This window comes from Echeneis naucrates, chromosome 12 (assembly GCF_900963305.1).
Source record: "Echeneis naucrates chromosome 12, fEcheNa1.1, whole genome shotgun sequence".
Classification (NCBI taxonomy): Eukaryota; Metazoa; Chordata; class Actinopteri; order Carangiformes; family Echeneidae; genus Echeneis; species Echeneis naucrates.
In genome coordinates, this window is record NC_042522.1 from 19,656,648 (window position 1) to 19,670,207 (window position 13,560).

The 13,560-nt window shown below is 42.0% G+C and overlaps 1 protein-coding gene across 3 annotated transcripts in view; it reads right to left on the bottom strand.

Moving 5' to 3' along the window:
- grk3 (G protein-coupled receptor kinase 3) overlaps positions 1-13,560 on the bottom strand; it is a 43,989-nt gene that overhangs the window by 24,555 nt on the left and 5,874 nt on the right. For all 3 annotated transcript variants that reach the window (XM_029515542.1, XM_029515541.1, XM_029515543.1), the window contains exon 2: positions 6,572-6,648. In XM_029515542.1, coding sequence (XP_029371402.1) covers positions 6,572-6,648 — 77 coding nt within the window. The remainder of the gene's footprint in view (positions 1-6,571; positions 6,649-13,560) is intronic.

The window sequence follows — 13,560 nt, forward strand, 5'->3', positions numbered from 1 at the left end:
CTAATGGATTTACTCACACTTGGGTTAGACACACGCCAAAGGGCTAACAGGACCGCAGGCCCGCTTGCTCCGTTTCATTCAAACATCTTTATCACATCCAAGCTCGCTCCACCTCAAGCCTCATCACCATCAGACACGACACACTGGATGTAAGAGATGAAGTCATCAACAAACAGAGGGCGCGTCAGCAAGTTGTTCAAACAAACAAGCAAGACAGACGAGAAGACTCTCTGCCTGACAGACATATTAAGTCTGAAGAGATTGGGGAACAGAATCAAGGAAAGAGTAGAAAGTGGGCAGCAAAGTGAAAGTGCAAAGTCTCCATCTGAGCTGAGCAGAGAGCAGAAACCTGAATGATTAACAAGTCGGTTGTTGGATGAGCTGCAAATTTTGCGCTGCAGTTTGAGCAGATGAAGCTCAAATATTTAACAACATCGAGCCAGCATCAACCATGAAGCTAAAACCTGCAGTTCCTCCTCAGAAAAGAGTCCTACTTCAGCCGTCAGTCAGCACAGAATCCCATGTTAGCATTTCCAAACTGAGCAGAACAAGTCTGCTACAGAAGAGTTCTGGTCTCTGGAGCCAATTTCCACCTTCATGACAACTGTACCAGGAGAATGTTTATGTTCCACCCCTCTTTCTATTTTTTTAAGGATTAAAGTTATGTCGTTAGGCACAGCCTACAGGCAGCCCACCATGAGCTTTGAACCCATTGTAACATCAACCACTGGTTTGTTTAACACAATAGCCTGAGATCATACTCTGAACAGGTAAATGTTTACTGAGCTAATAAAACAAAAGAGAAGGAAGGACATTTTCCTATAGACTTCAATAAGGTTTGTTTTTATTAACAGTCTTAAACTCTGAGCGTGAGTTTAGATAGAAAACTACATCTTCTGCAGCTCATTATGATTCTTTTGTCATCCTTTTTCCTGCACCTGATGCCGACTTTCTCTCTTTGTGAGAAACAGTGAGGATGCAGCCATTTTAGTTCAAACAAACTGTAGCAGAATTGTCACTGGACAGAAGTGACCAGTGTCACATCGTCACCATGTGTAGATCAGAGACAGAAACAAGCTGGAGGTGTGAGACACACAAGATTAGAATGGTGTTGAAATGACTTGAAGCTGTTGATATTACTGTGCTGAGCACTGACTGATTATTCAGCCAGTATCAACATTTATATTTGAATTGTGTTTGAATACTAACTGTTGTTTGAATTCACTCTGTGAAACACACAGAGCTGCTTTTTGTTGGATGATGAAGTTTAGAGTTAGAATTAAAGAGCTGTATAGAAAATAACTGGCTGCAGAGCTTGTTGACCTTAATACAAGAAAATATTTGAGCTGCGTTGCTTTATCATTGCGCAGTTACTGTATTATGCAGTTTGTAGTGTCCAGCAACTGACTGCAATCAGACTGCTTTGATGTGAGGATGGTGTGAAGCATGATGGATGAATAAAAGGGACAGACGTGAGGAAGACTGGAGGCGTGGACAGTCTGTTCAAATACAAATCCTGTCCTGTAGGAAGAAAAAGCTGCATTCTGGGAAAAAAGAGAGATGGTCTTCAGGTCTTTTATTCATTAACCACCCCCCCCTTCCTAAGTCATCCTCTTTATTTCCACTCTCCAATTCTCATCACCTATTTTATTCCTTCTTTAATCATTTTCATTTCTCCCCGTCGACAAGCAAAATGCAGCAGTTCTGGTCGGGTTCCCATGGCAACTGCAGTTGCTAAGCAACACACAACTCTCCATCATCCATTCCAGAAGTCTGACAGATGGAGGGGGGAGAATGCCAAGAGAAAGACGATAGAGATAGAGAGAGAGAGGAGGGGAGGTGTCGAGTGTTTGGAAAGAATGAAGGAGAAGAAGAAATGGCTAAAGAATGAAAACAGAGGACGAGCTGTGCGGCAGAGAGGCGTGGATGATGCAATCTAAGTAAAAAAAAAAAAAAAAAAGGTTCCAAAAAATCAGTGAGGCTCATCTCTACAACCTCCATTAGTTATTATTTTACTGTTTGATTATTAATCTCTTCTTTTTTTTATGAATGACTGCATTCCTGCAACGTTGACTTCCTGTGGGTCACAAGACATGATGATGTCATCACAAAATAATTAAAGATTTCATAAATGTCAATTATCTTGTTCATTTTTTTTACTACTGGAACAATTAAAGGCCACATTTCCAAATGTTCACGCTCATTAAACAGAATTTACGTGATGCATTAATATAAAAAATAGATAGAAAAGGGTAGACCCAGAACTCATTGGAGGGAATGCCTTGGGATTGCACAGGAGGCGGTGGTGAAAAAGCGTTGCTGGAAAGACGGCTGTATGGATGGCCACAGAATTCATAGGACCATTTTCTCAGGGCAACATTGACCCACAAAGGTCACCAGGCGGATTCTAAATTTGTCTATCACAAAAACACTGTGCTTCAAGTGATGATCCTCCGGCCAAGAAGGACTGACAACTGTTCACGACAAAACACACTGGTGAAGTGGCTGAATATCTCAAAGCAGCGGTTACTGTAGAAAACCATATATTTCTTCTAAGTGTTCAAGGTGAAGTAGTGTCCAGTCAGCTGGCTATATTTAGAGTCGTACAGAGTGTCCATTACATAATGCTCATCCTGTCTGACACTGATTTTGGCTACAGCAGTGAACTTCACACGGAGGGATCCAGTCATGGCCGGGCTAAGGTCTGGATATGTGGATCCGCTCCGCTTTGTGACAACACAAAAAAAAGCCTCTTGTCCCTCAGGACTCAGAGCAGCTGAGTTCATGGACGGTCAACAGCAGTAAAGGGCGCTCGCTAGACCAACCTTTTCCATCTCATGGCCCACTACAAAATCTGAAAAATGTTGGCGGCCCACGTCCAACCCTGTAACAATTCCGAGGCCAAATGATGCCTTCCTCTTATTTTAATGAACTGAAGACAGAGGATGCTCAGTTTTTCTTTTTGCGGAGAGCTCATCCATCTGCCTTTAACTGTTGATTCTCCAGTGTTTGCCATCGATTAGACATTACAGTGGAAATGTGACTGAAGCTAACAGTCTTGTAGTCCGGTTGTGATGCCTCCTGGCTTTTATGTCCACATTTTGGAGACAATGAAATCAAGTTTAAAAACACTCTCCAGACTACAGCGCCGATGAGTTAACAACCTGCCTCTGCATTAGAGGATTTACATTTTAGTGGTGCTGCAGTGTTTTCTTCCTGACCTTGGTTGTCATGACAGCTACCAATACATGTTGAGCTTGAGAACAAAATGTGTTATGAGAACTAGAATCAAAAGCAAAGTCAGAGAAGAGCTCCTGACAATTCAGGAAATCGACTTTCAATTTTCGCTACAACCAACAGAATCAGCTGAATAACCAGGCCCTTTCTACTGGGAAGGAGATTCAACACAAGTAAACTACCTGGACTTGTGTATTCCTGCACAGATTCGGAAGATTGACAAATGATTTGAGGCCATTTTCCTGTGACTCAGTTCAACCTCTCTCTTAATGCAACACAAGCTAACCATCCATGGGGATGTTCAGCACTTTTCGGCCACAACAACTTGACAAATTACAATTTAGTCACACACTGGATGTGGCACAAGCCACAATCCTCACTAAAATAACAGGATCCCCAATCAGCGTCTGTCCATTTGTGACAGGTGTGTTGTGGTCTCTTGTTATGTCAGAATCAAACACACAAACGCAGCATTGAAATGAGTTGAAGGGCACAGCAATAACAGAAGCAGCCGGATTATTAAAGCATGAATTAGTCTGTTCGTCCCATTGAAGAAGGAAAGGTCTGACTTTGGAAATGTTATTCAAATAAATCAGCTCACGCTATTGAAATGTGATGCAAAGTTAAGGCCTGTCTCTAAAATGATACTCAGCGTTTGTATGTAGTTAAAGAACCGATCCTGTCGGCGTGTCAGAGTTAGCCTAGCCACGAGTGCTAACACTGGCCACTGCCAGTTACAAGCTAACAAGCACACAAACAACACACTTCAGGTCAGTTTCTGAGTGAAAATGTGTGACACTTGATGTGAATTTGAAACTTCTGTCAGAGGAACCTTCACAGAGTTTGCCAGTTATCTGTTGCTACTGACATACATTTGCCATTCAAATGTGTGCAGCACCCAGGTGGCCTCAGTTTCTCTCAGATTGCTGTTCTACTAATGAATCGAGAAAGAAAAGCAACAGCAATCAGCAATTACACAACGATGCACTGATGGGCATCTCCCTGCACCAACCATAGCACTGAGTCCTCCCATTAACACTCAACAGAAGCCTGGAGGCAACTATATAAAACAAATATAACACTTCCAAATGAAGACGTAATTTCACTATACATGTGTTATTGGAGTAAAAATTAAAATGAAAATGCAAAAATCAAATTTACAGAGTCATACTGCTGCCCTAAAATGATTAAATTACAAACAGAGAAGCTGTTAAATCTGTTAAACTATTAAAGATTCAAAATTAATCTAAATATTATTGAAACCACAATACGGCCATGTGGAAAAACCAGTGAGCCCGGTTATCATATTGTACTGTTGCTGGGACAGACACCAGCCAAAAAAAAAAAAAAAAAAAAAAAAAAAAAAAAAGATCACATCAATATCTTTAAGGTTTGTTTTTTTTTTTTTCCAACATGAAATACTGATGAGTGTCAAAATGAATCACAATGTTGTTTCCTGCATCTCATTCAGAATGCTGCACAGCAGTTTACGTAGTCAGTTTTCACTAATAATAAAACATTTCCTATATAATTATACCGATGAAAATGCATCAGCAGCGTTGATGAGTACACCAGACAACTAAAAGCTGGAACCGCCTACTCAGCTCCAGTGAAACCAACCGACTGTGACATCACAGGAAGTGAAGACGGCGACAACTGCCTGTTGATTACCTGGACTGTAAACATCCCAGAGGCCCCGAGGGCACGATGATTGGCCAAGTGTTTTCTGGTAGACAAGATAATGAGACCTGAGAGTTGGACATAATGACCAGCAGCAACTGGAGGGAGGGGCTGGGGGGGCACAGTAACAGAAAACACTATAGATGAGGAACATGAACTGACTGACATTGAAATTATTGGCAGCTGTGTTTTGAGGACAAAGAGCAGATAACCAGGTTTGTGACTTGATTAACTTTTTTTTTTTTTAAATTACATCTTTGTAAGGAAAGCCCAGAGAATGAAAATGGAAAAGCCTCAATGCTGCTCTAAAAGGTTTAATTTACAGGTTTATCATTCATGAAAATATATATGAGGTGATTTTTTTCATTCCAACAATTGTGGATCGAAATTGCTGAAAAACTGACTAAGAGTTGAAAAGTAAAAATAAATGTGTTAAAACAATATTGGAGAGGTGGGTGTCACTGGGCTGTCTGGCATGTACACGCACACACTCACGTGCACAGACACAGTGCAGGAGAAGAAGGATGAGGCGATGATTGTGAACACGAGAGTCAACGAGAAAGACGGAGAGCGCCAGTCTGACAGAGGGAGGGCTGAAGACAAAGAGGAGGAGGAGGAAGGGAGAATTAACGCAGTCTATTCTCAGAGGGGGGCTGAGACCTAGAACAGTAAGTAAACCAAGTAGGAGCCTGCAGGGCAGCTGTGGTCCCCTGGTACGCCACAACTTCTGGCACGACGCCCGTCTGCTCAGAATGGAAACACTCGGAGGAGCCAGCACAGAGGCGCTGCTGCTGACTGGAGGGCAGGAGGAAGCAGGAAACGTGACGCTGCGCGCCGAGCCTCTGCATCAACAGCGCCGACACTAACACAAACAGAGCTGGCCCACAACAACAGCCGCAGCCAACAACCACACGGGGAGAAGTGACTGCAGACATCAGGCTAAAAGCGTTCACGAGGTGGAGTTCTAGCAAGCAGCAACTTTGCGATCGATGGCTCTTTGTCTTTTGAGCTTTTGCAGGTCTGGTTGGACCTACAGCAGCAACCATGAACTCCAGAGAGACCGATAACAGCAGAGTTAACACTTCACTTCACAACCAATCCATGTTGTGCATGGAGAAATCCAGATGTAGGTTGTTTGTACAGCATGCACCAGACAGCACTTTATCAATCCTGAGTCCAATTAATCAAAGTCATCTGGACTCTGGGAATCTTGATGAATCTGACACATTATGGTACAAGCTACATCCTCCAATTATTGAGGGTCTTGATTCGCAACCAGTGAAGTACAACTACACAAACATCCTGCTCGCTAACACAACTCTAAGCTCTGTTAAGAACTCTTATGTAGAAATTTATGCAACGGCTGGGTGAACAACACAGACAGATGTCCGTATGGCACAGATGAGGGCCGTGATTCAGATCATTTCTGTAAGTCTAAAAATGTCCGAAACTTAAATACATTCTAGTTGTCTTATTATTTGACCTTTTGTCTAATCTGAGTGTCTTCAGTAGGACAGAGGTAATATGATCATAGTCAAATCATTCAGATTTCAGATGTTGTGTTATTGAGTCAGCGTGGCGTCGGTGTAATGTTATTACTGTGTCTGCAGCACTTGAACCGGTCCTTAAATGTAAAATAAAAGTTGAGACTTACCAATTCTCTGGTTGAAAATTTTGTCAAACGTCAGTTCATCTCTCTCCTCGAGGTACTTCTGCATCACACTGCGAATGCTGTGAACACAAGGTGGAGGGGAAGATGTGGATTAATATACAAGATTATTCTCAGCTCACTCAGATGTAACTGCCGTCCTCCATGTGATCCTGGCCTCGGTTTGGGGCTCTCCCTGCCACCTGTCCTCTGATGGTGTCAAACAGCAGGGAGGGAACAGGGACACATGGGAGGCTCTGGGGGAGCAGGGTGGAGTCTGTAGAGATACACGCCACCCTGGGAACAGGTGTTAATGGGAACGAGAGCGGGGAGAATGAATCAATTAACACCCCCTCCGTGGGCCCATTAACACCACAGCAGTACTGACGCAGAGCTCATGAGGAAAGTAGCCGGGCTTCACCTCTGCTGGATCACACTGAGCATGTGCGGCGAGGAGAAGCCCTGGATCCTCCTGGTTGGGTCATACATTCGGCCACAAGGCATCAATTGACTTTCTTTTGTAATATTAGCCGAGTCATTGATACAATGGAAGTGAATTATATCTTTAAACACGTAAAATAACGTTTAAGTCTTAAAAATGTCAGTGGTCCCTGTAACAACACAAAGACTGATTAATCCCTGTTATTTTAATGATAACAATCAAGGACAGAGGAAGCTCAGATTTTCTTTCCTGTTTTAGTGACAACTCTACGTCGATCCTCAGCCTGTCTCTTGACAACGTTTTGTGATCAGTGACTCGTAACAATGGTAAAAATTTAACAGGCTCTAAACTGAATTAGACAGTCTTAGTCTTAAGAGTATCCAATGTTTGTAAAGGTCATTTTGTTTGGGAACATTTATGTGTTGATATAATTAATTGTCCTGTAACCTAAATAATTAACTATGTTGAAAAAGCATTGGTAGCCTGAATATAAAAACCACTACCGTTTTATTTTCTTTAACAACCAAAAATAATCACTGCATCGAGTCCAAACTGGGACTATCTGCTAAAGCCCCTGCAGACCAGTGCTCCCACTGTGGTGGTTTATGTCACTGTAACCTTGTCCACTGCAGTGGGAAAGAGCAGTGGATGCACCTACAGGAACAAGAACCTAGGAAGTAAACACTTCCTCTTTTAGCGGTGGCCTGTTTGTGAGCCCCAGCTGAATCATCGGCAGCTGACTGTGGACTATTTGTATGAAACCTCGCCACTCCAGACGCCACTGGTAGTATTTACTGTAAAGGTCTTGATTTATTGGGCGTAAAACATACACGAGAGCAAAGGCTGCTGCTGTCTGAACAGTCAATGTGATATGAAGACATTGTTCCCTACTTTAACCTCAACACTTGAACGCTGTAGCTGTGAGTGACGGCAGGTGCATTAAATCACCATCTTCTTTGTGCTTCTTAAAGCGTCATGGGAAAACACCATCTTCAAACCTCAACTGCAACTTCTTCTCTCTGATAACAACACCCCTGTTCTGTTGGACACATAGACCCCGTTATTACCAAGCTTTCTTTTTTACCAAAGCAAACTTCAGTGGCAGCAGTCGGTGATATATAAGGCATTATTATCTACAGGGGCCTGCAGTGGTGGGCTCTCAGCAGCATATCAATACTGCTGGTGTTTTCACTCAGACAGTAAACTAAGGCCAAACAATGATCCACAACAGTGAAGAGTCACATGTGCCAGCAAACACTCATTCACTCCAGACACGGTCACTCGTTCAGCCGTTCCCCTCCCCCTAAAGATACTTCTGTTTTTTTGGGGTTTTTTTAAAGCGCCTTTTCGTTCAACGCAACACTGCAACATCAGTCTGACATTTGTCTGTCCATAAATTAGTCTTCACATCACTTTGTGGTTTGTAAGATGCTGTTTTCAAGCCTCCAGTTTTGTTAAACCAGTCAAAACCAGCAACACGGCCACAAACTCAGGGTCAGTGGAGCTGAGGCTCACATTTTGTTCCCACTGTTGGGATGTGGTGAAGCTGCTGAGTTCTGGTACCTGCTCTCTTCTGAATGTGTGGCTACATATACACAAGGTCCATTACAACACACACACACACACACACACACACACACACACACACACACACACACACACACACACACACACACACACACACACACACACACACACACACACACACACACACACAGCACCTTCCTTTTGGCTGCAGTTATGTAATTTCGCCTCCATTACATCTGTTCCAGCATGAAGCAGCTGTTCCCACAGTGAGATGAGAATGTGCTCACCTCGCCAGCAGAATTACTTCTGTTATGATAAACCAAGCGCTACTAAAAGCATCCCTCTCATGTCTCCTGTGACCTTCACTAAATCCAAAAAAGCCACTGCTGTGACAGTAAATTGGTAAATTGGTGAAAACGAGAGACCAATCCACTGTGATTTGACCTCATCATTAATATCCATAAACACCCTTTACTGCACAATTAGCCAATTAAAATTATTTGGAAAGTGTTTTTATTTTCTAATTATCATTTCAGTCACCTTTTTGGCAAAGTCATCAAATATCTCATTCTCATGGCTTTGACATCACAAATCCCATGGAAGTGTTGACCCTTCTATAACTCATGCGGTTATTTAACTTTCAGAAAAATAAGAAGACATTCAATGTCTGTTGTTTTTTTTTCCCCTCCTTGTTTTATGAGTCTTTATTGAGTGGTATGTATAATTAGCTGAGGTTGAGTGGATTCTGTGTTTGTGGAGATGTGGTGACATTTTTAAAAAACAACAACTTAATAAGAAGAGGCCTTAATGTGGCTGGAAATGGGTTGAATGAAAGGTGAATCATAGCATAAGATTTTTAAAACATGTCTGGAGGAACCACAGCAGCTCAGGCTACACTCACATAAAATCTCCTTTGTCTGAACTGAAGTGTAGTGAATCTCCAGGTGGGCGACAAAGGTTTCAAAACCCACGTAAGTGATGTGGTAGTACAGGGCTGCGCGGCTTTAGTGCAGCAGTAAAAGGTCAGGGTTCAGGCTGCGTAAAGGAGCCAAACTAGGTTAACTGTTGGTTTCTCTCTGGGTCTTCAGGGTCTATCTTTAGTTTGAAGAGCAGCAGCTCTACTGAACAGAACTAAACAAACGTCCTGCTTTCATGAGCTGCTGATCTGTACACTAGCACTGTGACAGCATTGTATTGCTGACCCTGTCATTCTACAGCAGGTATGCAGATGTGTAAATATTTAACATGTGAACAGGATGTGACGGACATTTCTGCAGCCGAGTCTGCAGGCATGTAATTAAACTGCGTTGATAACGCCGCACACAGGACTGAGCGCAGAGGATCGGACCTGCTACTCTTTATTTTAAGCTCAAATTGGCTTTTAATCGTCCTTTAAATCACATTGTGACTCACAACAAGCTCATTTCATACATAAAGACAAACTGAGGGAGGAGGGACATATTTTAGCTTATTTAAGCCCCTAGACATGTAATTACTCACTTTACCAGAAAAACTAGTTACTCTTAAACCTGTTTTTCCGGCTGCTGCCTTCAAGTGAACAAGACAAATTGAGCAATTTTCGAACAACCCGTCATTTCCTATTAATTCACAGAGGCACTGAAAAGCTTCAGAGTTGGTTTTAGTTTCAGTTTAGGTGTATTTATAATTGTGAATTCACTGAAGTGTTTTTTTTTTCATCTCAGACAAATGTTCACTGAGCGTTGGCTGAAAAGCAGCTGCAGTAGTAGCAATGTTAGTTTCAGGATTTAGCACCTTGTGTGATTATAACAAGATGGCACCGTCCACGTTGGTTTTCAGTCCAACTGCAGAGAACAAAAAAAATCCTGGGCTGTCCCAATTCACTGCCACAACAGAATGGCCTTATCTGTGAGGGCGTCCACTGCGGACATCTTGCAATTACACTTTAGTTAGCTGAGCTGGAATATAATTAAGAATGGGTAAACTCAGAAGCTGCCAACAGCATGCCGATCTGATGTCCTGTTTCCAACATGAAAGGAAATCCTGAAAAGTACAACACAGATCTGCAGATTATGTTTAAAAGAGAATAAAAAGTAAAAAATCAAATCTAAATCAAGTCGGTGGAATACTGACATCAGTTCAAACACTGAGCAACAGGCATCCACAGGACAGCATAGGAAACCATGATGACTCAAGTGTGACAATGGCCTGCTGGAAAAGTGTATGTATGTACATTAGTGTGTGTCTGTGTATTGTGTGTAACACTGCTTCCAGTGTTCGAGGAAGAATTGTGTTGGAGGGGGGTCAAATGGAGCCATTAGGCCTTTGGTAGTGACTCACTGCTCCATCCAAGGCGGTCATGAGCTAAACAGAGACTAAAACCGACGCCCCCCCCACACCAACACCAACCCAGAGAGCTGCTAACTAATATGAAAACGAAGGAATCTACATCACTTTGGTTTGCAGATCACATGAACAGTCAGATCATACAAGATGTTTGACCAGAGCTAAAAAGAGCCACTTTCAAATACTTTGTCAGCTTCCAGACTTCCTAATCAGTGACTCTTTTGCTATGTTTGGTTTAGCCACCATCTTGTTTTTCCACCTGCAGAAATTATGACAAATTTCTGCTAAACTAAACTGAGGATGTCACACATTATATAAAAGTACTATATATATATATATACACACACACACACACACACACACACACACACACACACACACACACGACCTCATGGAGGCCTACTACAGACTACAAAGTTCTTATTCTTCCTATTAGCTGGTTTTAAGGCTCAAGGACATCCACATTCATATTCATGCGATCTTTAAGGGTCCTCACATTTTGAAAACATGATTCCTTTGAACTAAAAGAAATCAGAAACCTGTGTTGTCCCCTACTTGACAACCTTGATAATCTGACATTAGAAGTGTAGTCAATTTTAAATTTCAAGAATTTTCATTTCAAATTTTCACATTTCAAAAGGACTGTTCAGAAGTGACATTTCTGTTAATTACTACAACTGATAAAATGTAAAAATGAGAACAATCGGGGAGGGTGTAGATTCAAACAGCTAACATCCCCTCCTGCTGTAACTTTCGTCACGTCTCATCTCGGATATGGATTCCTCTCTCACGCCGAGTCGTCCCGACCGCCCGCCCCCACCGCCCCTCATCTCAACTGCCTCCAGTGTTGCTGTCAAAGTCTCACCTCTCTGCCAGAGGACATAGCCGTGGCCCGCCGAGAATGTGGCAGCACCACACTATCTCAAAAGTGCCACATTTAACTGCCCCCACCACCCCTCTCAACAAGCATGTGGCTGAAAGCCTCACACATGCGCCACCACTGTTAAACCCTGTGCATACGTTTTATCTACTTCTGCTATTTTCAGGAACCAAATTCCCAGATAATGTCCCTCCCTCCTGTTAACTGCAGATCCTTTAGAGTTCAACCCAAATTAAAGGAACTCCTCTAAAGCCTGAAGCTGTCGAGCACAACCAAAATAAGAGCGGTAATGGCTCCTCAGAGGAGACAAAACACAACAAGTTCATCCAGTTGTGTTGGACAGATTATTGTGACTGTAATAATACCAGTAATAAAAATAACAATGACAGAAGTGACACGGTTTAAATAATTGTCCCACTACTAAAAGTCGTGCTTTACCAATTAATTAATGTGGCAGCAGTAATAATAACAGTCCCGAGTCCATTAGCTGAGACTCTTATCTGCTGCAATAAATAACAAAACTCATGTCAAACAGAGAATAACTGAATAAACCAGCATGTTTGAGTTTGTCTGCACAGAAACAACACAAACATCAGTAACTACACATCAGATGATCTCCCTGATCAACTCTTCCTCTGTCCTTGATAATGTGCTAATCAGTCAAATGGCTTTACCTTAGCAGGAACCCCAGTGCCCCTCAAGGGCCTCAGCAGCACATGGTTGCCAATCCTTGGATTAACTTCTGAAGTCAATGTTTCGCAACATGGATTCTGGACTGAACATCTAATGAGGAGCAGCGAACTCAGTTAGCATAGCGTACAGTTACACCATTGAACAAGCTGGGTCACATCAGCTTCTCTTAGTGCTAACAGATAACACACTGCGTATGGAGGAGAGCTGTTTTTAAACTCCAACAGCATCATCCTGTAGAAGTCAACATGATCAATACTGATCAATAAGCTGTCCAAACGCCTCTGCAGCAGGATTTCATACAGATTTATTGAGTTAATGAAAGTACTGCTGATCCAATAATATGGGTACTCCATTTGTTTTTCTTCAACTGGAGCGACACCGTTTGCACAAACTATTACAACACATCAGTCAGTCTCACTGTTGTACCTGGTGATATGTTCCTTCATTACCATAAACACTGTGTTTTATTTAGATGTAATCTAACAAATACATACTGTATTGTTGACCCAAATGATAATGATGAGAAAAATAAATGTGGATGAAATAGATGCTGAAAATAGTCCCTAACAAAAATCATTTCCTCATTTGATAAAAAGAGCTGTTTGAGGAAACTACTGAGCATAGAGGCTTTGGATTTACTAGGCAATTTAAAATTCTCATATAGTCTAAAGGTAGACCGCCATGTGCTCTTGGATTATAAAATCAGGTCTACCTTCTACATTAATCCAGTGAAAGTATCCAAGGTCTCAGTCCACAGATAAATGCTCTCAGCCTGGATTTAGAAACTGAGCTGTCAGGAGGTTCCCAGCTTTCGATTTTGGAAAAAAAAAATCATGAATATCTTTTTATGGATTTTAACACTTTCCCCTAAATGGAACAATATTTGTATTTTCAGCAGGAACCACTTATGTTTCAGTTTATCATTTAGAGTCAGCCACATCCTTTAGCCCCTTAATGCATACTTCCATATCAACAAGTATTCTACCTTTTTACTGTATTAATTATAACCGACATTGCCTGATAACTAACTGTTGATGCAGAAACAGTTAGATGCAGAACTGTTGAGAAATGGGGAACCTGTGAAATGTGTGACAATTTTGCCACATTAAGGTTGAGCTGTAATTAGTT